General features: G+C 35.0%; 1 protein-coding gene across 1 annotated transcript in view; it reads left to right on the top strand.

The window, feature by feature from the left end:
* LOC124371501 (tripeptidyl-peptidase 2-like) overlaps nucleotides 1-25,044 on the top strand; it is a 70,365-nt gene that overhangs the window by 19,821 nt on the left and 25,500 nt on the right. Inside the window, 3 exon segments of the mRNA XM_046829851.1 lie at nucleotides 4,147-4,277; nucleotides 10,694-10,874; nucleotides 14,947-15,103. Of these exon segments, the coding sequence (XP_046685807.1) occupies nucleotides 4,147-4,277; nucleotides 10,694-10,874; nucleotides 14,947-15,103 (469 nt within the window).

A 25,044-nucleotide genomic window follows, 5' to 3' on the forward strand; every position in this document is an offset into this window, starting at 1 on the left:
TGCCAACTGCAGGCGGCAGCGCGGCAGACGCATGCACGCCTGTCAGTGGAAGCCACAACACACCTGTAGAGGTAAACAAACAAACATCTGTCAATCCGTCTGTTGTCAACAACAACAAACAAGTAGAATTACTGTACAATGAGTTTCCAAATGTATTTACGGATAAGTTGGGATGTTTCAAGGGTGCACCAGTTAAATTAAAGTTAAAAGAAAATGTAGTACCAAAATACTTTAAACCTAGGACGTTACCTTTTACACTTAAAGAAAAAAGTAGAAGCCGAGCTGACTAGACTAGAACAAGAGAACGTTATTTCACCAGTAGATACCAGTGAATGGGGGACTCCCATTGTACCAATTATTAAGGCTAATGGGAAAATAAGAATTTGTGGGGATTATAAAATAACTGTAAATCCTTTCTTGGAGGTAGACCGACACCCGTTACCGAAAATTGAAGAAATATTTGCCAGCCTACAAAACGGAGAAAAATTCTCTAAAATAGATTTATCTTCAGCTTATCAGCAGCTTAAACTAGATGTAGATAGTCAAACGTATTGTACAATTAGCACACACAAAGGATTGTATGCTTACAATCGCCTATGTTTTGGTATCAGTTCAGCACCGGGAATATTCCAGAGAATAATAGAACGAACATTACAAGGTATCCCGGGGGTAACTGTATTTTTAGATGACATTCTAGTAACAGGTAAAAACAATGGGGAACACATGCATAGACTTAGACTAGTGTGTCAAAGACTTGAAGACAATGGGTTCACAGTGAGCAAGAACAAATGTAAATTTTTCTGTGACAGTTTAGAATATTTAGGTTTTGTTATCAGTAAACAAGGGTTGCATACCGCACCTAGTAAGGTTGAAGCAATTGTCAAGGCACCTGAACCTCAAAATGTGACACAGCTTAAAGCCTTCCTTGGTCTTGTTAATTACTATTCACGTTTCATTCCTAGGATATCCACTATTTTAACCCCAATGTATCAGTTGTTAAGAAAGGATACCGATTTTGTATTTAATTTAGCATGTAAGAAGGCACTACAAGAGATTAAGCAAAAGTTAATCTCTGCTGAAGTTTTAGCGCATTATGATCCTGCATTACCACTAGTGGTAGCCAGTGATGCTAGTCCATATGGCATTGCATCAGTTTTGAGTCAGATTCAATACGACGGTACAGAAAGACCTATATCATTCGCAAGTAGAGTGTTAAATAGCGCTGAGAAAAACTATTCACAAATAGATAAGGAAGCATTAAGCATTGTATTTGGTGTTAAGAAATTTAGTCAATATTTATATGGTACACAGTTTTTGTTAAAGACTGATCATAAGCCTTTAGTGGCTATTTTTGGACCAAAGAAAGGGTTACCTGCTTTCGCAGCCAGTAGGTTACAACGATACGCTTTGTTTTTAAGTGGTTTCCAATATGAGATTGTGTATGTTAAGTCCCAAAACCATGGCAATGCCGATGGTTTATCTAGATTACCTGTAAATAGTGAGATTAAAGATGAAATCTCGGATGATGACCTTAATATTAATGTCATAGGTACCTATTTGCAGTGTTTAGCTGAAAATGACATACCATTAAGCTATGTAGACATAAAAAGAGAATCAATGGTAGATAGTGAAATCAAAAAGGTAATATCCTATGTAGAATTAGGTTGGCCTATTGTAACTGAACCAGATCTAAAGCCATTTGAAATTAGACAGTCGGAATTAACCTTGGAGCAAGGAATCCTAATGTGGGGGTACAGGGTGGTAATACCTAAAAGGTTCAGAATAAACATTCTGAACGAATTGCATACTTCACACATAGGTATTGTTCGCATGAAGGCATTAGCCCGTGCATATGTATGGTGGCCTAATATCGACCGGGACATAGAACAACTAGCTAACAGCTGTGCAGCCTGTTTGGAGGAACGAGCAAAACCGCCCAAGGCTTTCCTGCATCATTGGAATGTTCCGGAACGAGTTTGGTCTCGAATTCATATTGATTTTTTTGGACCTTTTCAGTCCAAGTTATTTTTGGTGGTAAAAGATGCGTACTCTAAGTGGCCAGAGGTGTTGCCCGTTGCTTCAACGGCAGCTGTTCACACGATTGTGAAATTAAGGGAATTATTTAGTAGGTATGGTATTGTAGACCACATAGTGTCCGACAACGGACCACCTTTTACCAGTCAAGAGTTTAAAGAATTTTTGATGTCAAATGGTATCAAACACACGTTTTCACCACCATACCACCCAGAAACCAATGGTTTGGCAGAACGGTCAGTCAGAACTATTAAAAATAAATTGAAAACAGCTCTTCATAATTCCAAGGATTTAGAATTAGCTTTGAGTAACTTCCTGTTCACTTATAGAAATACAGTGCATTCTACTACCAATCTATCGCCAGCTCAATTAATGTTGGGCAGATCGCTAAAGTCTAGGTTAGATTTAATTCGCCCAAATGTTAAAGCAATAATGTCAGATAATCAAGAAAAACAACGATTGTACTATAGGGGTAGTAAAACTAGACAGTTAGCTATTGGACAACCAATCATAGCCAGAGATTACAGAGGTAGAAAATAAGTGGATACCAGGTGTGGTAGTTTCACGATTAGGACCAGTCACGTATTTAGTTGAACTGAATACGGGCATGAGGTGGAAACGACATATCGACCAGTTGGTAGGTTTACAGTGTAGTCCGGAAATGTCTGAGTTGACAACAATGCCTAGACTCCCAGACGCAAGCGTGGCAACAGAGCACACGCAGGAAACGATCGATATACAGTCGCGGGACAGAGCGAGCGCAAGGTCGCCAGTACTTTTAGCAACGACCTTGCCCCCCTCTCCGCAAAACCATAACAATAACAGAAACGCTCAGGGGCAAAGCCCCAGCCCACGTACAAATGTAAACAATAACAGTTCCAGCGTTTCACCCAAACAAATGACACCTGTTAGACGATACCCACTAAGGGATCGTAAACCTTTAGTCAAAATGGACTTGTAAATACAACCCAATTGTGACTTGTATATAATTAATATTGTTTAAGCATTATTATTATCGATTTGTTAATTGTGTTCATTCAATGTGTTATTAATTGCTATATTCTGATTTATTGGTTTTGATTGAAGTGTTTGTGATTTGTGTTAAATGATTATATTGAGTTTGTATTTTGTTCTCTATAATCTATACTTACAAAAATAAAAGAGTATAATGTCAATTTTCTTATTCATTGTAATTGATTTAAAATTGGAGAATTGTAAAACAAATTGTAATTGATAAATTTCTAAAATTGTAGGGGACTTATGTATTTAAGGGGGAGGATTGTAGTGTATTTAGTGTGAGAAGTACTAAGTTGGTAGGTATCCATAGTGATATTTAATGTCTGCACCAGTGATGTTGGCAGTATGTATTGTCAGGCGATGTAACATACGATGTGGTCTAAAAGAATAAAGAATGCTCATAGGCTGCTCTCCTGTGACGTCACATCACGCCACTACCCTACAACCAACGGTCCAAGCTGGCCAGCCAGCAGTCCACCCGGAGTCCACCACCAGACACCGTCATGTAACCTCCGCGTCCCGTCCGTTCCTTTACGAGCGGTCCTAGAGCAATGTTACTCTAAATGTGTAGTTTAATTATTCTTCCCGACCCATAGAGAGTACAGTGTCGACCCGCATACATTACAATGATATGTTGAGAAAAGCTTTTCATCATTTTAATATACGCTTGAAGTACTGTATAAAGGTTGTTAGTGTTTTGTTACAGTGGTATTATATCTGTATCCACTGGATTACAGGCTTAAAAGCAAATAGACAGACAAACAATTTTAATATTAAGATTTAAACTTTAAAGATAACTTAAACCTGGATATTTGATCAGTCTAATGATTTTTAGAGATGTGTTTATTTGTGAGGGAATAAATTTTCCTTTGAAATTATATTTATAGATACTTACCACCACATTTATGTTAAACAAGCAATACATTTTAACATTGACTTTATTATGTTTACTTTAGACTTGTTTAGTTATTGTTCTTTCATTCTGAGAAAGTTAATACTAAATGAGAACATTGGTATCTTTCATTATATAGCTTAAAAACTTATTTGCTGTTGTTTGTTTAATGGATTGCACATTCATTTAAGTATGTTTTACAGCACTTTTACTGTCTGGTATGAAGGCTAGAGGGCTTCCTTATTCTCCATTCTCAGTAAAGAGGGCCCTTGAAAATACTGCACTCTTTGTAGAATCCATGGACGTGTTTGCTCAAGGCTATGGTCTTCTTCAGGTAAAAGGTTTTTTGGTTAAATTGAGTTTAATATTTAAATATTTAATGTATAAACTTAATATATTAGTAAAGTCTGTATTTTTTTATGAAAATAAGGTTAGAAATGTATAAGGAAGAAATAAAAGCAAAATAGTGCTTATGAATTTTGGCTAGTATCCAGTCCAGATATAGCTCTTGAACAGCTTTTGTTGAGTATAAAAACATTACTATAATATCAACCTATTACTAACTACTATGCATGACCTGACATTTTGAACACAAGCATAAAATAAATATACCCTTCTGAGACAGCCCGGAATGCTATCCTGAATCGGAGCCATCATCGGACTTCTCTGCCAAAAATCGCTTGCAAGCAGAACACACAGCAGACACCACCTTACTGTGCTGGAAGTTAACCTTAAGAACCTTATTTGTACTAAGCGAGGATCTGCTCTCATGAACCACTGCTCCAGGTCTTTGCCCTTAGTGTGGTTCAAAACAGTCGTCCTGATCTTCTATACAGGAGATCCTTAGAGCCTTCCGGCCCAGAAGGGTGCTGACCTTGAGGAATATCTTGTTAGAATGAGAGTTCTATAGTTCCCAACGATCACACCTCTCTTACCAAGGCAGTCAACCCTCATCCTCATAGCTAGATCCCGCAATAATGATTCAAGTATGTTTTCTACCTTTTTTAAATAAGGGCTCAAGAGTTTTCTTATTATTCATTCACAGTTAAAAGTGTTCTTGAGAATGCAATGATGTATTTGCCTTCAGCCTATAGTTATCTTCAAATAAAAGATTGTCAGATTAAATTGAACTCAATACTTTGAAACAAAGAGTTTCCGCAAAAAAATAAGGGTTTCCGAATTAGCTGCTGTTTTTAATCAAGAGTAAATGTATGCTTTTAAAGATGCGATTTGTTTATCTGTTTGGTCTTTAAGACAATCATGTCTGTTGATTTAAATGTTCAAAATTGTATTGAAGGAACAATAATATTAAATCATTATCCAGTTAAATTTTTAAAAAAAAACCAATGACTTGTATGAAATATTGGTACTTTATACATTTTGCTTGGGCACTTCAAACTATCTTTCTTGTTCATCATATAAGAATAAGAATTCGTTTATTGTCATAGAGCTTACACAAGCATCGACACAAGTCATGTATAAAATATAAAAATTAGCATAAGTCCAGACAAGGAAAATTCAGTACCCAAAATATGAAGTTGCCAAAACAGTCACGCCACAATTTAAATTATTTTAAAATATAAATAAATAAATAACAAATTAAAACAGGTATGTAACAAATAAACAAATAACAACAAGTAAAACACAGCCTCAGAAATTACAACAACAGAATTATATAACATTGATAAATTTTTTAATATAGTTTGTATAAATAAAAAACCATGACATTAACATTTAAAATCTAATCATTAAAACTAAATAAGTTATGTCTAGAAACTAACAGTTCTACAGTCAAAAAATTCTTTCAATGAATAAAATGGATTGACTAAAAGCCAGGAATACAATTTTTGTTTAAATTCATTAAAACTATATTTCAAGATAAGTGGTCTTAAACAGTTGTATACTTTCAAAGCAACAACTGTGTGACTATTAATAGTTTTGTTTAGTCTATAAAATTCTATGGATACACTTTCTTTATTTCTGGTGTTATACATATGTCTGTCACTGTATGTCTTCAGAGGTTCAGGATGTTTGAGTATGTAGAGCACAATATCAAATATATATAAGTTAAATATGGTTTGAATTTTATTTGCAATAAAAATTGGTTTACAGTGAGCTAATGGTTGACAACGTGCAATAATTATAATGGCTTTTTTTTGTATAGTAAAAATTTCTGATATCCTACTGCAGTTTCCCCATAGAATAAGGCCATATCTGAGCACTGATTGAAAGAAAGCAAAATATGCCGTTTGAGGTAATCAGTGTGCACACAACACGTGAGACGTCTTAAGAGGTAAACAATCCTGGAGAGCTTAGCTGATAGGTGATCAATGTGGGATCCCCATGTTAAATGATCATCCACACAAACACCCAACAACTTCACATTATCCAACAATTCAATATCAGAATAAATATTGTAATTTACTTGTCTGAGGCTAAAAATTATATGCTGTGTCTTGTTTTCATTCAACAAAAATCCATTGGAGTTTAAACCACAATGATGCTTGTTGAATGGATTCCATTGAAATTTGTTTCAATTCATTCAGATCATTACTACTACTTAAAATGGTTGTGTCGTCTGCATATAATATAGTTTTTAGAATTGACTGAGAAAGGTAAGTCATTGATAGCTACCAAAAACAAAAGTGGTCCGAGAACAGAGCCCTGAGGAACTCCATACTCAACCAAGAGCTCTCCTGACCACCTTCCCTCGGCAAATACTTTCTGTCTAAGATTACTTAAGTATGATTCAAAAAAACTAACAACATTCTCACTTAAACCATAATATTTCAATTTCATAAGGATGTCATTGTGATTTACACAATCAAACGCCCTGCTCAAGTCACAGAGAGTGGCCTGAGCAAAGTCTTTGTTTTCAAAAGCATTTAGCACAAATTTAACAAGGCTGTCTATTGCATCAAAGGTGCTTTTTCCTGACCTAAAGCCAAATTGTGACATACTCAAGAAGCCATTACTTTCCAAAAAAATGCTAATTTGATCGTATACCAAAATTTCAAATAATTTTGATAGTATTGGTATAACAGATACTGGGCGGTAACTATTTGGCTCGTTCTTGGGCCCCTTCTTATAAATAGGACAAATACGAGCTATTTTAAGTTTATTTGGGAAAACTCCCTCAAGTAGGCAGAGGTTCAAACAGTATGAAAAAGGTTCGGCTAAAGTTGTTATCACCTGTTTTATAAGAAAATTTGACATATCATATATATCACAGCTATTGGAGTTACTCAGACGCTTGGCAGCATTTATTATGTCATTGGGAGATATATGTTTCCAAGTAAATGAGAAAGATGGAATTAAATGTTTCCGAACAAGATCTTGAGTACTCGGAGCATGTTTTGACATATTTATTTTTTGTTTAATATTTTTCACGGAATTTATAAAGAAATCATTAAAGTCATCAGGAGGTATACCACTTGTTACTTTACTACCATTTTCTATGTTATTATTTATTATTCTCCATGCTGCCTTACACTTATTATTACTGGACTCTATAAGTTCAGAATTGTACAACATTTTGGCATCTACTATTGCTTGTCTATATTCTCTTTGTAAGGTCTTAATATGTTGCTGAAGCTCATTGCTGGTAGTATCTCCATTCAGTGACTTTAAAAAGAAAAGTCTATCCCTCATGGAAGATAATTCATTGTTGAACCACTTATTTTTTATCTGTGCATAATTTTTTTCTAAACTTAACCATTTTAATTAACTAAAATAGAAAATATTACTTCAAATACTAACTCTGCATTGTATTTACCTGAAATACAATGAGTGATCAGGCTCAGCCAATCATATGAAGCCAATCTAATGGCTAATTCATTGATTGCAGTTTTTGGAAAAGAGACTGTTTTATAGTTGGAGTCAAATTTAACAGCTACAGTGTCCTGATATTTGTCATAAATTTTATTTGTCAGATTAATTAAAATTGCATCATGGTCTGAGAAAATAAAAGGAACTACATTACACGACAAAACACATTTTCTATGACAGTTAACAAAAACATTATCTAAGCAGTTATGACCTCGTGTAGAGTTGTTGTTCAAGTGATAAAAATTATGTTGTCGAAGGATGTTGAGCATACCTTTGACAGATTTTTTATTTGTATTTACATCAAAATTAATATTTATGTCCCCACCGACTATGACAGTATAGTTTGGCCACTTAGATGTATAAGAAAGCAAATTTTCCAGGGTTTCAAGAAAAATATTGTAATCGCCTGCTGTGGAGTGGTATAAAGATATTATTAAAACTTTCAATTCATCTATAAAAACTGCACAACATTCAAAATGAAATTCTATGCAGAAACTATTCACATCACATGGTCTTGACTGAACCTGATCATTTACAAAGATCAGGCAACCACCTCTACTATGAGAATTCCGGCAATAGGCTGAGATGCAACTAAATCCACTTGGGAAGGAAGATGGCAATTCAGCAGGGTTAAGCCAATGCTCTGATAAACAAATGAAAATTAAATTTGAAACATTAGTTAAAGAGGTCTCTAACAGTAATGTTTTGATTCTGAGCCCTTGAACATTCAAAAACATCCCAAAATAATTGTTAATATGGTTATTATGATTCTTATTTGCTTCACATGATAGACTATTGCTATTAACTAAGGCTTTGTTACATGGTGTTTGTTTTTCCTTAAAAAATAACTATTTTCAGCCTGAGGCTCTCTTGTAACATGATTGCACTCATTCACTAATTTTTGCATCAAAATAATTTTGTCAGTGTTTGGTGTATTAAAGCCCTGTACTGGTGAAGAAATACTATTATTCACAAGAGTTGAGGACAGCAAAGATGTTCCAGGACTTTCCTCCGGAGGGAGACAGGCAGAGTATCCTCGTAGAGGTGTCTGTTGGTTTGACTCTGAGAGTTGGACATTTGGTTCCGACTGGGACGACTGCTGTAATTCTTCCAAACTATTCTCTCTAGAAGTGGGCCTGGTAGTCTGCCTTGGGAAGAGTGTAATCCTGCCACTGCCACAGCTGTTCACAGTTGAAGGGGAACTGGTGGTATTCTCCTGTGGGGTTATCTTCAAAGTCATTTGACTGATCTCAGTCACAGATGGGCTTTTTATGTGACCTGGTGGGGGTGTCTGCTGGCCACTCTCACTACTATCCAAAGCCGGGGGATCCGCAGATGTTCCTGAAGGAACATTTGATGTTAGGGAACCAATAGCCTGGACTATTGTTCTGGCAAGTAATCTTTTCCCCATCTTGTTTAGGTGCATTCCATGTCGAGTAAAATATACCAAATATACCAATGCTTAATAAATAGCTCAATGAACCCAGGGATGCAGAATACGTTTGACCACTAAAATTTCCCCAGGACACTATTTTTTATGTACATTTTCCAGCTATAACAATACATCCGTACAGCAGTATTGCTGGGGCTTGCTGTTGTTAGTTAGCCCTACCAATTAAATTTTGATGTTAAACATTATTTCAATAACATTTATTTATTGGTATCTTAAAAAAGAAAATAAATTTGATAAAACAGTGTTCCCTAAAATTCTAGAACTAATACTAAAACTAGAAGGTAAGAAAGCAATGCTATTTCCATGATTAGTAAAATAATTTAAGAGATAACGCTCATTTCAAAGCTGACAGCAGCACTGATATGACACATTCACAGAGAAACATTGTTCTAACATCATAGGGAAAACAATTCCCACCCCTCCTCTCCAACCCCTCCACAGCCCTATCCCCACCCTGCCCGCCAGTATGTGTTGGGAGTAAGTGATCAACACGCATGGGATATGGCAGATTTTATTGTATATCAGAATATAGGAAAATAATTATTAATATCAAAATTAAAAAGATTTGACTATTTTACTGAATGAAAAAATGAACATTAAAGGGTCTACAAATATATGTATATTTGTTCATTTATCTAAATACTATACATTTAATGTAACATTATTTTTAACTCTTAGACATAAAACATGTTATTTTACACCCTGTTTTATAAGTTATGAAATGTATTATTATTATTATTAAGTGTTATGTATTAACTCTCTTTTAATTGGAATAAAAAAAACGAATTCTAAATATGAGTGTACATCAAAAGGGTACAAAACTAAATAGTAACCTATTATGTTGAAATAATAGTATAAATAATACTTTCCTCAAAACAGTGACATGTGCCCTATGTATATAATCATTACCTATATTAACTACCAAGTGTTTCGATTAATCAAGAAGATATTTTGGAGAACACTTATCGATGACATTTAAGAGTTTGTTTGCTACTTGTACATAGTCGTGAGTCATGACCAAATTAATTTTTCTATTCTTGTATTTTTTTTTAAATCTAACAGGAAAATGTTTGGAAGAAAATGGAGTTCATATATGTGTATAAAGATTAAAATACTATTTATTGTAACCATGTATTATTTAGCATAAAAATGCCCAAATTATATTTGTATAATTTTCTTACATTACATTTTGAATTTTATCTTTATTGCAGGTCGACAAAATATTTGAAAATCTAGTAAACTACCACAACACTTCTGTAAGAGACTTGAGGTGTCATCTCTCTTATAGTACTGACCAAGTTATATTAGTAGAACTTTACACATAACTTAGTTATGGTAGGAAGGGTTAATTCAATTTGAACATTGAGTTTAGCTCCAGTTCACCTTCCTTTTATGCCGTGTATGGTATCTGACACTGTCTCAGACTTAAATTTTCATACATTATATTTTAACATGTTTCGGTGTTGCAGGTAGAGAAAGCATTTGAAAATCTAGTGAACTATCACGACTCTCCTGACAGAGACGTGAGATTTCACATCTCCTGTGGTCCTGGCCACAACAAAGGCATCCACATCAGAAACGGTGTTCAGGATGTGCCCAAAGAATACACAGTTTCTGTGGAGCCATTCTTCGCTGATGCTGACAATGTAGGTTAGTCTTTGTACAAAAATTACTTTTTATTATTAATGTTTCATCACATTTTGTATTCAAATGTAATAATATCCTTATAACTCAATATATATTTTATAAATAGAGTCAGTGAAGAATATTTTTATATCAGGGCTTATTGAACTGGATGATTAGACCATCAGATATAACATTGGATTCGTACCTGATCACTATTCTGGGAAAATCCTGTCTTTTGAGTTTCCTTGAGGAATAGAACCTTGTGGATCATGCAGCTTGTGAGTATCCTCCTGCATGTGGTATCCATCAGCTGCATGTTGAGAGCCTTCTGATACATGGACACATGATAAAAAAAGCCTAAGATTGAAAATGAATGATATGGCAGAATTCTGGGGAGCTTTTTTGTTTGATAAATGTCCCTGCCTGAAATGTTGTTACCATATGCAGGATAAGAATAATGAAACACCGGTAAAATCAGTGATAGCATCAGTTGTTGCTTGTTGCTGTGGTCTCTGGTGATCCTGCACAGCTCTCTCAGCCTGCCTCACTAAAGGGGGAGATGCAGTATACAAATCAATAGATATCACTGAGTTTCAGCCCATTCACCATTGACCATCTAACAACTCCCTCTAAGTAAAGATGTTATTGACCAGTGGTGGCTGTTGTAATTATGTCAGGATCATAAGAGTATGTATGCAGTTGAGAATCATCAGCATATAAATAACCCATTCAGTTCTCCAAACAGGCAGGAAAATGTACCGTGTACAGAATCGGTCCCAGACAGCTACCTTGAGGAACACCTCTCTTCCTTATAAACAGACTAGACTGTCCAGGTCACTCCCTGTCTTGGTGACCTGCAGTCTGTCACTCAATTAAGACCCATTCAATTGACCATGTCATCACTGACTCCATCCCAATGCAGCTTTGCTAATAACATACCATGGTGCATTGAATCAAAAGCCTTTGAGTAATCTAACGTTGTAAGGGAACTTTGTCATGTCAGTTGGCAGGTTGGTTAGAGTAGTGCAGGTATTGTGATTTTTTTCTAAAGTCTGATTTTAATTTTGGCAATAATGCAGCTTGATTTACAAAGTTCATTATTTGTTTCACAACTATTTTCTCAAGGATCTTTGACATAGCTGGTAATATTGATATTGGTCACAATTACTCGAATGTGAGTGGTGCTGTCATCTTTAGTAGGGGGGTGTACTGTTCTTAATTTCCAATTCTCTGGAAAAACTGCACTTTTCAGAGATTCATTGATGAGGTGTATTATAACTGCTCCTATTGCAAAAGGATTTATGGATTTAACCTTTTGGTTAGATATCCCATTTTTACCAACTCCCGTTTATTTTATTTTATTTGTAGATGATTTCGCTTCTTCTGAGTCAAGTTCAAGATTCAAGATGTCTTTATTAGTCATTAAGCAACATAACAAGTTACAATAGACTTTGTCAAACTATTGGGCAGTAATACTTGAAAAAATAATAATTTTGGAACAAGAGACATTTTTAAATTAACAGGAACGTTGTATAAAACATAAGAACTTACAAAACTACCAACTGGTATAAATGGAGAGTAGTCGTCAGAAATTATTTAAGAAATAATTCTAAAAAATCTAAAACAGAAATTGAACAAGAAACACAAAGAACATATACAATTAAAACTGAATGAAAAATGTAACAATATAAATAATTAAAATATGTAAATCAGGTGGTTAAAACTTAAAATCTAAAACAATAAAACAACAGTTTAAAACTTAAAACTTGACTAGATAAAATTAAAAACTTAAGGAACTAATATCACAGGCCAAATATTCATTTACAGAGTAAAATGCCTTTCCTTTAAGCCATTTGCTTACAGCGCTTTTGAACCTATTTATATTTACAATCCATCCTTCTTTTGGTAATTTATTAAATAGTTTTATTTTCATATAGATATGACTACCTTTTTTTTTCCAAGCCTGGTCCTAGGGAGCTCTAACATGTACTGTTTTCTAGTTTTATAAGTTCCATAAAAGCTTGCAGGCAAGATTCCCTTTCATTCAAATTTTGTATAATTCTTATTGCCTTTCTTTACCAGACAAACACTCTATTTGAATGGCAACTATTTCCCCATAAAGTAATTCCATAGACTAAGTGGGAGTGGAAAAAAGGCATAGTAGGAGGTTATTAGCATTTCTTCAGTGGTAAAACTAAATTCATTTATCAGATTACTTTATATTTTTCCCTTGTAAACATTCGACACAGTTTCATCAACTTTATGGAACTTTACAATTTCCAGTTACTGTTATGGCTAAGAGTCCGAATACTTTTTACCAGGAATGATGGTAACCGTGTAATGTACTTGTACGGATTTACAATCATACGTTACAGAGTACTCCTAAAATGGTACAGGTACAAGTTCTAGTTACTGTTAAGAGTTCGAATAATGTGTACCAAGAACGGTGGTAAGCGTGTAAAGTATCTGTATCGTAAACGCATCTACAACAGTATCCTGTATCGGGTACTTTTGGTTTATGGTAACTTGCACTCTCTGTACAGACGAGTAACCAGTACAAAAATTATTTTTTTATATTAGACCTGACGTGATCAGTTGTCACAATAGTAAGTTGCCAAGCTCTGAGCAGTTCTGTACTGTGTTAGTTTGTTGACATTCGTCACTACGAGGCTCTGGGCACTCTGGCAATTGCACATTAAAACAAACAGTTACTGGTTATAGTGAATTAACAAAACTTGCTTAATTCAATCTGTGTTAAAAATGTAATGTTTTAATTGGTGATTTACAAAATTACACACTGTGACCAATGCCGAATTATGTAGGCCACACAGTCAAGAGTTAAAGTTAAGATGGTAATTTAATAACAACCTTTTCATATTATTCTTAAATTTATAAAGCACAACTACAATTACAGTACACATTTATCTTATCTTCTATAAACATTTAGTTTTAATCCGATCACAAGTTATGAATTTTTAAAGTTTGAGTTTGGTAGAAAATTTACCTAAAACTGTATTTCTTTTGTTTTTTTGTTATCGATATAAGAACTGGAAGTTATTGTTATTAAACAGTTTGATATGTACAAACACAGAAATAAACAAGCTATTTAACATAACTGCTGTTATTGTAGCTTAATTAGTTAGTTTGCGGTCAACTTTCAAACTAGGATACCTATACTTTTGATCTGAGAGTAGGTATCAAGATTTAGTTTCGGTCTTAATTTGTGTTTTAAATTTAATTATTTTGTGCAATATTTTGTTAATATTATGATTAAATTTTGGTTTAGTTAAATACATTTCATATAAACTGTATGTGTTACAGGTTTTAATTATCCCTGTATAAGCTTCTCCTGGTGATTTGTGGTAGAGTGGTTTTACTATCAACATTATATCCTCTGATCTGATCTTTGCCTTCCTGTTATTAGTTCAGAAGTACAATATTTAACGATTTTATGGCCTAGTATTTAAAAAATTTCCCAGGGGAGGGTCCCCGGACCTTCTGCTAGTATAGGGGGGGTTTCCATACCCCTGACTTTCCAGTTCTGGAAACCCCCCAGGGAAGATTTCATATATATTATATTATCTTATAAATGTAAATATACCACCAACTATTGTATAAGACATATCAAAGCCTGAGTTGTAGCAAATTTATGGTTGTTTATGCACTTAAGTCTGAGATATATTGTTTAAACTTTGCGTGAGTATAGGAGATTAGTTTCTTCAGTTAACACCAGTATTCAAATTATTACTTCAGATTATTATTAATAAATAATAAAGGGAAAGGATTAGGCTTGCTTCGTATGTCTCATACTCTAATAGAAATCAGACTCAGGTAGTACGAGAAAATTATTGTCAAACCACATTATTTCAGATTTCTCAAATGTCTTATTCCTGAATACTGTGATCATGGTATCGTGTTGGGTCCTAAGTATATGGTTTAGTTTAACTTTTAATTCAAACAAGCAGTAAATTCATAGTTTTTTTATTTTTCCGGTCGGATGGACCTTTTATATTACATATTCTTCAAAGTGAAACTAAAGCTGTTATCTTTATGATTATAATATACATTATTATCAAGTGTAACTCATATTTTCCAGAACCAGAAAGGAAAATTGACTTCCAGATGTCTCTAGTGCTAGCTTGTAGTGCATCTTGGGTACAACATCCATCCCACTTCGAAATGATGAACATATCCAGAGCAATATCCATCAGAGTGGATCCTAGAGGATTAGCTCCAGGAGTTCACAACATATGGTATGAGTTAAATTTACCACTAAATATCTTTAGTGCTAGCTTGTAGTGCTTCTTGGGTACAACATCCATCCCACTTCGAAATGATGAACATATCCAGAGCAATATCCATCAGAGTGGATCCTAGAGGGTTACCTCCAGGAGTTCACAACACATGGTATGAGTTAAATTCATCATTAAAATTTTAGTGCTGTGTTTTGTTTCTTAACTTCATTAATCATTTTATATCTGATATCCTATATATCAAATATCTGCCTCTGGGTACGTGTTACTGTAATGTATAAGGTAAAATGGCAAATTATTGTATTTAGATTTTTTAGTAGTTAGGGTTACTGAGGCATTTGTACCATTTTGGCTTTATATTTTTTCTTCAGTTACTTTTAACAGAGGCCATGTTATTCTCGGCTTTTTTGACGTGTTGGTTTAGGGGAAAACATGCATGGTGCTGCTATTTTTGTTAAAAAACCTGGCTTTAGAGATACTTTAAGAGATATTTATAGTTTCAATAAACATTGAATCACAAAAAGTTTGCCAGGACTCAAACCCGGACCTCTCACTTGCCGGGTGAATGTGCTACCATTACACCACAGATAGAAATATGTTGCCTGTATGTCCTTTACTTTGGTTCCACTCTTCAAACTTCTCTGGAATCATCAGCATAGAGAAAAAATATTTACAGTAATATTACACTGTAATGTTGTTAGCTGTGTTTGTTCAATGTTCCAATGTTGTTTAGTTCAGTGTGTGCAATGAAGTTTTTTTGTATAAGTGACTGTTGTCATAGTGTCATAATGCTTACTGAGGTCCAGTGAAGTTGATCTGGAGTTAGATACAGAAATGGAACCGGGTATTTCTTTTGATGAATTACTTGATGACATTAGTGATATATACACAACAACAACCTTTACTTTTAGAAGAAATTTATTTATTAGAGGTGTAGCATTAGGACCAATTATTTGTCCTCTGAATCATCATAACATATTTTATTTAGATAGTTTTAAAAGGTATAGATTAGTTTAAACTCAACCTAGTTGTTTAGGTGGTGATCTAGGCCTAAACTTGCTGCCAGACAGACAAGGCAAGTTTTGAGTGAGGGTATGATAATATCTTTATTTACAATCTTTGAGATTATAAACAGTATCATTAAATACATTAACATCAGGAAAAGGTTTTTTGAAGATACTCTTCCAGCGTGTAGAATGGCCGGTCTAGAAGCCATTGATGTAGTGCTATCTTGAGTTCCTTTCCTCTTTTGGACAGCAGGTGAGGTGGTAGGAGATTGTGGAGCTTCATTCCCATATATGATGGTTTTCGCTCATAAAGCCTCAGACGATGTACAGGAAGGTTGTAGAGGTGTACATTTCTGGTGTTGTAGTGGTGTACATCATTGGTCCTTGGAAGATTCTCCCCATCAGCGTACATTATTACTTCTTGAATGTAAAGCGAAATGACAGTGAGAATCCTCAGAGACTTGAATGCCTCTCTACAGCTCTCCAGAGGTTCAGATATCAGGATACCAATATAATTTTGACAATGAGCCTAACTCTTAGCAAAGAGTTTATGGAAATAAAACTCATAATTTCATACATAGCTGTGCATTTCACGAAAATCCTTGTCCAAACGCTGTAACTAAGACCCTCAGACAACACAACCTATTTATTACTTTTACTTGTTTTTTTACTGCAACCCTTTTAAGATTATTTACCGATTAAACTAATAGGTATACAGCCCAAACCTTGTCTAGTAGACATAACACTTTATCACCTACAAGTGGATTTAGTAAATGGGGTTCGGTGACTGTTCCAGAAATTTAAAAAGTTCATTGTAGTTATTTTCAACATGGTGTTGATCCTAAAATCTACAACAAATGTATACTGGGCTCAGATTAGTTCCCAAGCAACTCCTTGGTTTTGTCTTGTCTGACTGGACAACTCAGGAATTAAATGTGCTATAGGGTTGAAATTTTGTATTCAACCGTAGTGAAGCCTGTTATGCAACATAAGGTGTAGTGTAATTTTACCTTGTATATATTTAAGACCTATCATATAAATAAGTATATAGGAAATATTTTTGATACTGTAATATTTATAGATCTTCATCATCATCATCATCATCTGACGTTTCCGTTATCACGGGTCGTCGTACACAGCCTCCTCCACTTTTGTCTGTCATTCCAGGTCTCCTCTTCCTCCACCTGCATTTTTCTGTAGTCCCCTTCTCTCTATGTCCTTCCACACTTGGTCCTCCCATCTTCCTCTCTGTCTTCCTCTTGGTCTTCTTCCTCTTTCCTCCTTCTCCAGTGCTATTCTAGGCATTCTATTATCTCCCATCCTCTTCACATGCCCCATCCACTGTATTCTTCTTCTTTCCATTGTCTCTTGCAGTGAAACTACCTTCAATCTTTCTCTGGTTATTTCGTTCCTTATTCTATCTCTTCTTGTAGTCTTCTCTATCCCTCTTAAAAATCTCATTTCTGCAGCTTGCAATCTGCTTAAATCATTTTTAGTCCACGTCCACGTCTCTGCTCCATATAATAAAATTGGTTGGAAATAAGATTTATACATCAATACTTTTGATTCTTTCCCAATGTTCCAACTCCACACAATCTTCTTCACCATATTGAAAAACTTTCCACTCTTCCATATTCTGTTTCCTATCTCTTCTCTTATTGTGCCCCTATCTGTTATGATACTTCCTAAATAACAGAAATTCTTCACCTTTTCAAGTCTTTTTCCTTCAACTAACATGTCTTTGTTATTTTCCTTCCTTTCTCTCTACTTCATTACTTTACATTTTTGTATGTTCATCTCTAAAACCATATTTCTTCGCTACTTTTGCCCATTTGTTCAACTCTCGTTCTAACTCTTCTTCCCTATTTTCCCATATCATTATGTCATCCGCATATGCTATCGTCTAAGTTCTTCTGCTCCTCTGTTTCCTTGTACTTCTAGAATAATTTCATCCATTATAATATTGAAAAGGAAAGGTGACAATATGCTTCCCTGCCTTACTCCTCTCTCTGTTTTAAAAGTTTCCGTATATTTTTCTTCAATTCTTACTCTGTTTTTACATATGCCGTACAGGTTCTTTATTCTTTCTACTATTCCCTCACGCAATCCTCTCTTTCTCATACTCTCCCATATTCTTTCTCTCAGTACCTTATCATAGTCATAGTCATAGTCATAGTCATAAATCTTTATTACATATTCATTGAGAACAGTAATGAGTCAATCTTAACCTAATCACTTTTGTTTGTCATTAAGTGAAATTCTACATTAAAAAGAACAATAATTAAAGAATTCAACAAATTAGGTCAATTTAAACTAATCAAGTTCATTGCTGCCAGATTCAAACTCCTCCAGACTGTAGAAGGGGCGTTTCAGCAGCCACTTGTAGACGCTCTTCCTTAGTTGATGATTAGTGTGTGCCTTGACTTCATCTGGGAGAATGTTCCAGTATTTTGCACCTATGTAGGATGGTTGTTTCTCATAGATGTTTAGCCGATGGACAGGCAAAGCATAATTGTTGGCTCTTCTTGTTGCAAAGTTGTGGGTGTCAGCTCCTCTTGCCAGCTTTTGATTACTTGCATAGGTAACTGCCTCCATGATAAAGAGTCCGACTACCGTAAGGATGTTAAGATTTCTAAATGAGTTTCCTGCAGGAATCCTGTGGTCCAAGATTGCAGAGAATACGTATAGCCTTCTTCTGGAGTACCAAAACTCTTTTAAGATTTCCTTTGGAGGAGCTTCCCCAAACAGCCAGACCATATCGCAGATGGCTCTCAAACAGAGCATAGTATGCTGTTTTAGCCGTGTTGGCATGGGTCACCTGCTTAAGTCTTCTCAAGACATATATTGAAGAGCTTAATTTTATGCAAAGTTGGTCGACATGAGAGTTCCATGACAGTTTATCATCTATGATCACTCCAAGGTATTTAGCCTGTTGCACTCTGTTTAGCTCTGGTATTTCAGCTACCTCATTTCTTTTTCTTCCAAGGAAGATCTGCTGACTCTTACTCTCATTGAGGACCAGATCATTAGCATAGCAGTACTCTTGGGCCATGCTGATTGCGATGTAAGATTCTATCTCCAGGGTTTCAGGTGTTTGGTTCTGGAGGAGGAGGAGTACTGTATCATCTGCATACATAAGTGACCCGCAGTAACCACGAAGGTAGCTAGGCAGATCACTAACATATATAATGAAGAGTATCGGTCCTAGGATAGATCCTTGTGGGACTCCTCTTGACATGGCCTTCTTGTTAGATGTGATGTTTAGAATTCTGCAGTTTGTGGTAGTTGTTATTTCCACGGCTTGGGTCCGGTTGAATAGATAGCTCTTAAACCATTTTAATGCATTTGCTCTAATGCCAATATTTTCCATCTTATGTAACAATATATCATGGTTTAAGCTGTCAAAAGCCTTACTGTAATCCAAAAAGATGGCAGAAGCTGTATCTCCTCGTTCTAAGGTTTTTATGAGGGATTCAGTGATGCTTGTGATAGCAGTTAATGTGGAGCGTCCTGCTATAAATCCATGCTGTTCTTCTGGCAATAGATTGTTGGTAATCAAGTAATGCATCAATCTTGCAAGCGCTATTTTTTCAACAAGTTTAGAGAAGGTAGGTAGAACTGATATAGGCCTATAATTTTCTTGTTTGTTCGTTTCCCCTCCTTTGAACTTTGGGTAGACTTTAGCGCTTTTTCAGCATGCTTGGGAAAATTCCTTGAGCAAAGGATTTGTTGATTATGTTGGCTAAAGGATGGGCTAGCTCATTCCTACATGCTTTTATTATCTTTGAGGATATTTCATCAAAGCTGGCTGACGATTTTGTTTTTAAGGACTTTATGGAGTTAAGTACTTCTTCTTGGTTGGTAGGCCAGAGCACCAAGTTTTGATCGAAGTCGTGAGGGGTTTCAGGCGTTCTTGAAGTTCCCAGAGCTGTGTTAGAAAAGGATGGATCAGCAGCGTTTACAAAGTATGTGTTGAGTTGTTCAGCAATTTTAGAAGGATCAGTTGTGTCTGTGCCATTGATGCATAGTTTGTGTTGTCCTTTGAGATGTTGTTTAGGCCTTCTTTCACCATTTATCAGACTCCAAGCTGCCTTACTTTTATTGTCTGACTCTTGTATGAAGTTTGAGTTTTGCTGCTTTCGTAAGGCTTTAATGTGGAGGTCATATTCTTTTTTCTTTAGAGCAGCATAAGCTTTGCTCTCCGAAATTTTCCTGTCAGTTGATGTGCATTAAAGGCCTGTTTAAAGATTTCTTTCTTTTGAATGGTTTCTTGATCATTAGGCCTGATGTTGCATTTTTTATTTTATTGCGCATTTTCCTTTTAGGACACACTACATCCAGATGGTAGGATATTATAGAAGAGAACACACAATATGCCTCCTCAGCACTGGCAATGTCGTAAACCTCATTCCAGGACTCCTTTCCAAGCTGGAGTCTCAGAATCCCCAGAGATTGGTCGCAAATATGTCTTCGTTCAGTTGTTGCAGGAGTAGCAATATTGGAAGATGTAGAGAAAGTGCATATCTGTCCAGTATGGTCTGAGATGTGATTGTTTACTATTGCTACTGAAAGTTCATTTGGACCAAAGTTAGTAGCAACAAGGTCAATTGAAGTCCTGCTATTGGGAGTTATCCTAGTTGGTGGTAGGTTAAAGCGTGAAAGGTTGTAGCTAAGGAGGAGTTCCTGGAGTTCTTGATCCCGTTTTTCATTTTTCCTGGTGCTGGGTTTGAGACAGTCCACATTAATATCTCCCATTATGACAACAGGGTCATTCCATGTCGGTATGGTTTCCAGGAAGTTAGAAATAGCTTCTAAAGCAACTTGAAAGTTGCGGTCAGGTCTATAGACTCCTAGGATGTAAAACTCTTCTTTCTTCAGGATGAGTTTGATTGCCGCTAACTCACACACAAGTTCTATTCCATGCCGGGATGCGTTTAGATTAGCTATTTCAGCATTTAGGTTTTCATTACAATAAATAGCAACACCCCCCTTTAAGTGTTCTTTTCTAGAGAAGTCAGCAACAAGTCTGTAACCTTTAATAATTGTATTTTCTAGATTTGTTTGGTTAAGGCCATGTTCACTTAAAATGACTACATCAGGATTTATGTCTTGAAGGTGGTTGACAACCAGATCAATCTTGTTTGACAGACGATCCATATTTTGGTGAAAAATCTTTAACTGGTTAACTTTCCTTGGTTTTATTTTATCCTTGACCGAGTTGCGTTGAAAAAGTGCCTGGTTTTGTATTTTGTATTGATCATCTTGGTATGAGCTAAAAAAGATTCCCGATGATTTTCTTGGGCACTCAGACCCTTTCTGTAGATTCTGGGTTGTGTTGGTTTGGGATTTTTTTCATTACCGGTTGTCCTGTCAGAGTTAGCATATGTAGTGTTTTTGATATTTTTCTTAAGCTGCCTTGAGTAATCTAGTTTACTGGCTTTGATAGTGTCAATGTGTTTGTTTAAAAAGTCCTCAAGTGTCTCATTTATACTGAGTAACTTCGCTGTAACTGGAGGTTGCTTTAAAATTTGCCGGGCTGTGTCTGCGTTTCCATTTTGTTTGTCAATGGAATTTTTAATTTTCACTCTATCTAAATGGGTTTTAGTGGTTTTGGAATTATTCAGAGTCGGTAAAGATCCATCTTCATATTGATGAATAAGAGGAGCAGTGACTAGTTTAGTAGGTTTGTCTTCATCAGATGATTCTAATGTGTCATCAAACTTCCTATTTATGTTTAGCGCCTGTAGCTTTAGATTTGCTTCTTGACTCTTTACCACTTGGAGAGATACACTAAATGCATTTCGTTTTTTATTTCTTCTTTTAGTCTTAATGGTGAGCTCATTTTCTTGTAGACTAGTATAAGAAGAAGGGTTGGCCTTATTACTGCATTTAGTTGTGAATGGTGTAGTAGGACTAGCAGGTATTATACTTTCAAGCTCCTTGCAACTTTTATGTTGAATGTTTTCTGACAGTGTTTTGACCAACTGTTCCAATTTGTCTTGCCTACTTTTTAGTAGCACGAGCTCCGTATGAGTTGATAGGGGTTTTGGTGTAGCTGGAAGTGTGCTTTCTTCAGAGGTTTGAGTGGCAGGATTTTTAATTGTTTCTAGTTTATTTAAATTTTCCATTTTATTCCTCTGAAGTTTATCAACAGTCAATTCCAGATTTTTTATTTTGTTCAAGTGTCTATAGTATGTTGTGACTTTTTATCTTGTTCTTCAAAAATATTTTGCATTTCAATTTGAAATTCTTTTTCTTTACGCAGTTGGGATTGGCAGTGTATCAGCTCTTCAGTAAGGGTTTCAATCCTGCTTAGATGTTTTAGTTCACTATTCTCAAATTTCTCTATTTTCTCCTCCATACTTAATATTGTAGCTGCTAGTCTAAGATTTTCTTCTTCTAGGTGCTTATTTTTTTCTAAGAGAGTTGAACCTATCTTAGCAGCTATTTCTAGTTTTTCATCGTTATTAGTAGTTTCTAAGAGATTATTTTCTACCAGGCTATTTTCTATTTCAACTAGTAGAAATCATATGCCTTCTTTGATAAGGTACTGAGAGAAAGGATATGGGAGAGTATGAGAAAGAGAGGATTGCGTGAGGGAATAGTAGTAAGAATAAAGAACCTGTACATATAGAAATATATTTATAGAAATATTTATAGATATATAGAAAATTATGAATTCGATTATAAAAATGTAGTTTAAATATGCTTAGAATGCAGGATATAGATAACAACTTTGAATCAAGAATCAAGAAGTTCATTGGTCACAACAATATGAAATAGGCATCGTCAAAATATACAGCACTGATATTTACAACAACAAAATTAGTTATTACAATATTGTACTATAATTATACTAATTTTATGACCAAGTAACAGGTTTAATATAATCTATGAAGAGTGTGCACATGGTTTGTTAATTACGTTATAGCTAATACAGTATAGAAAAAATCAGAAATCTACAAATCAAACTAATCAAAAAATGATATTTATGTCAGAATCTAAAAATTCTTTTAAAGAGTAGAATGGATTGCATATGAGCCAGTTACTTATCTTTAGTTTAAAAATATTGAAAGGAGTCATTGTAGCAGATGCAGGCAGCTTATTATAAAAAGTTATGCAATTGAATTTAAAAGAGTTGCCGGTTTTGACTAGCCTGTGCTGAGGGAGATCTAATTTGTTTTTACCCTGGTATTGTGTTGATGAAAATCTTGTCTGGTATTGAAATCTGTAATTTGTAATTTTGTATAGACTAGTATATGAAAAATGTAAAGGTTAATAACTGTCATGAATTTGAGATTGATAAAAAGTGGTTTGCAATGTTCTAGAGAGCTGCTTCTACTGATGGTTCTAACTACTTTTTTTGAATGAGAAGAATATCATTCACAGCATTGGAGTGACCCCACAAAACAATGCCATAGGAAATGTGTGATTGAAAAAAGGCAAAATATGCCACTCTCAAATATTCACAGCTAACAAAATCCCTCAGTTTCCACATTAGATACAAGACTCTAGATATTTTTCTACATACATGGTCAATGTGTGATTTCCAATTAAGCTTGCTGTCAAGATGAAAACCCAACAATTTTACAGATTGATCTTCATAATTTTCAGATAAGCTGAGAAGCAGATTTTGCGTTTTCTCCTGATTACATATCAGTCTATTAGAAGTGAACCAATTTAAAGCCAAGCTGTGAGATGCATCCATGTTTTCTTTCAGAGTATTCAACTGCTTATTAGATGAAAAAAGAGTGGTGTCATCAGCATAAATAACAACGTTAGACAACACATTAGAGGGCAGATCATTTATAAAAATGATGAATAAGAATGGTCCTAAAACTGAACCCTGTGGTACACCTGTGGCCACAGAAAGAGTGGTAGACTGCTGAGCTTGAACAGAAACATATTGTACTCTATTCGATAGATATGACTGCAATATATTAATGGAATTTTCTGATATACCATAGATCTTAAGTTTGTCGAGGAGGATGCCATGATTCACGCAATCGAACGCCTTACTTAAATCAATGAGTGTCAAAGCAACTGACTCCTTTTGTTCAAAAGCATGAAGTGCTTTAACGACTATTTCTGTAACGGCAGCAGAAGTTGTAGATTTATTGGTACGAAAGCCATGTTGGTTATTACTGATTTATATTATTGGACTCAAAATGTTGATTAAGTTGATGATACATTATAGATTCAAAAACTTTTGATAAGATGGGGACTATAGAAATTGGGTGATAGCTTTGGGGCAGAGATCTGTCCCCTTTTTTGTAGACTGGCAATACCTTGGAAATTTTTAGAAGATCAGGAAAATATCCATGTAATAAGCATTGATTGAAGATGAAAGCTAATGGTGAACTGATGTGTTTTATTGTGTTCTTGACAATATAATTAGATATACCATAAAAGTCGGAAGTTTTAGAGTTTGACAATTTAGCAGCTACCTTAGTTACATCAGTTGGGGTGATTAATGACCAAGTAAATTGAGGTACACAGTTAGTTAAAGTGTCAGCCAGTAGGTTGGTTGCCAATATGTCAGTGTTATCAATGTTAGTTTGAATGTCTGCCACCGACTGTATGAAATACTGGTTAGTTAGGTGTGGATCAAGTGTTGTTGGTGTCACACCTGTGTTGTTTTGTGTTTCTGAGGAAATTACCTCCCAGGCAGCCTTACATTTATTACTAGCTCCCTCTATATGATTTTCAAAACAAGCCCTTTTTGCTAGGTTGAGCTTTTTTCTATACTCTTTTTTGAAGAATTTATAAAGGTTATATGCGGCTTCCATATGCTGAGACCCAGTTTTTCTAAGATTCTTAAAAACATCAAAATAACCTAGCATTATTTCTCTACCTCTTTTTAAATCTTCATTGTACCACAAAAGTTTCTTTGTCTGCTTGCTTTTAAACACCAATTTTAACTAATGGAGATGA

This window comes from Homalodisca vitripennis, unplaced genomic scaffold (assembly GCF_021130785.1).
Source record: "Homalodisca vitripennis isolate AUS2020 unplaced genomic scaffold, UT_GWSS_2.1 ScUCBcl_1533;HRSCAF=5270, whole genome shotgun sequence".
Classification (NCBI taxonomy): Eukaryota; Metazoa; Arthropoda; class Insecta; order Hemiptera; family Cicadellidae; genus Homalodisca; species Homalodisca vitripennis.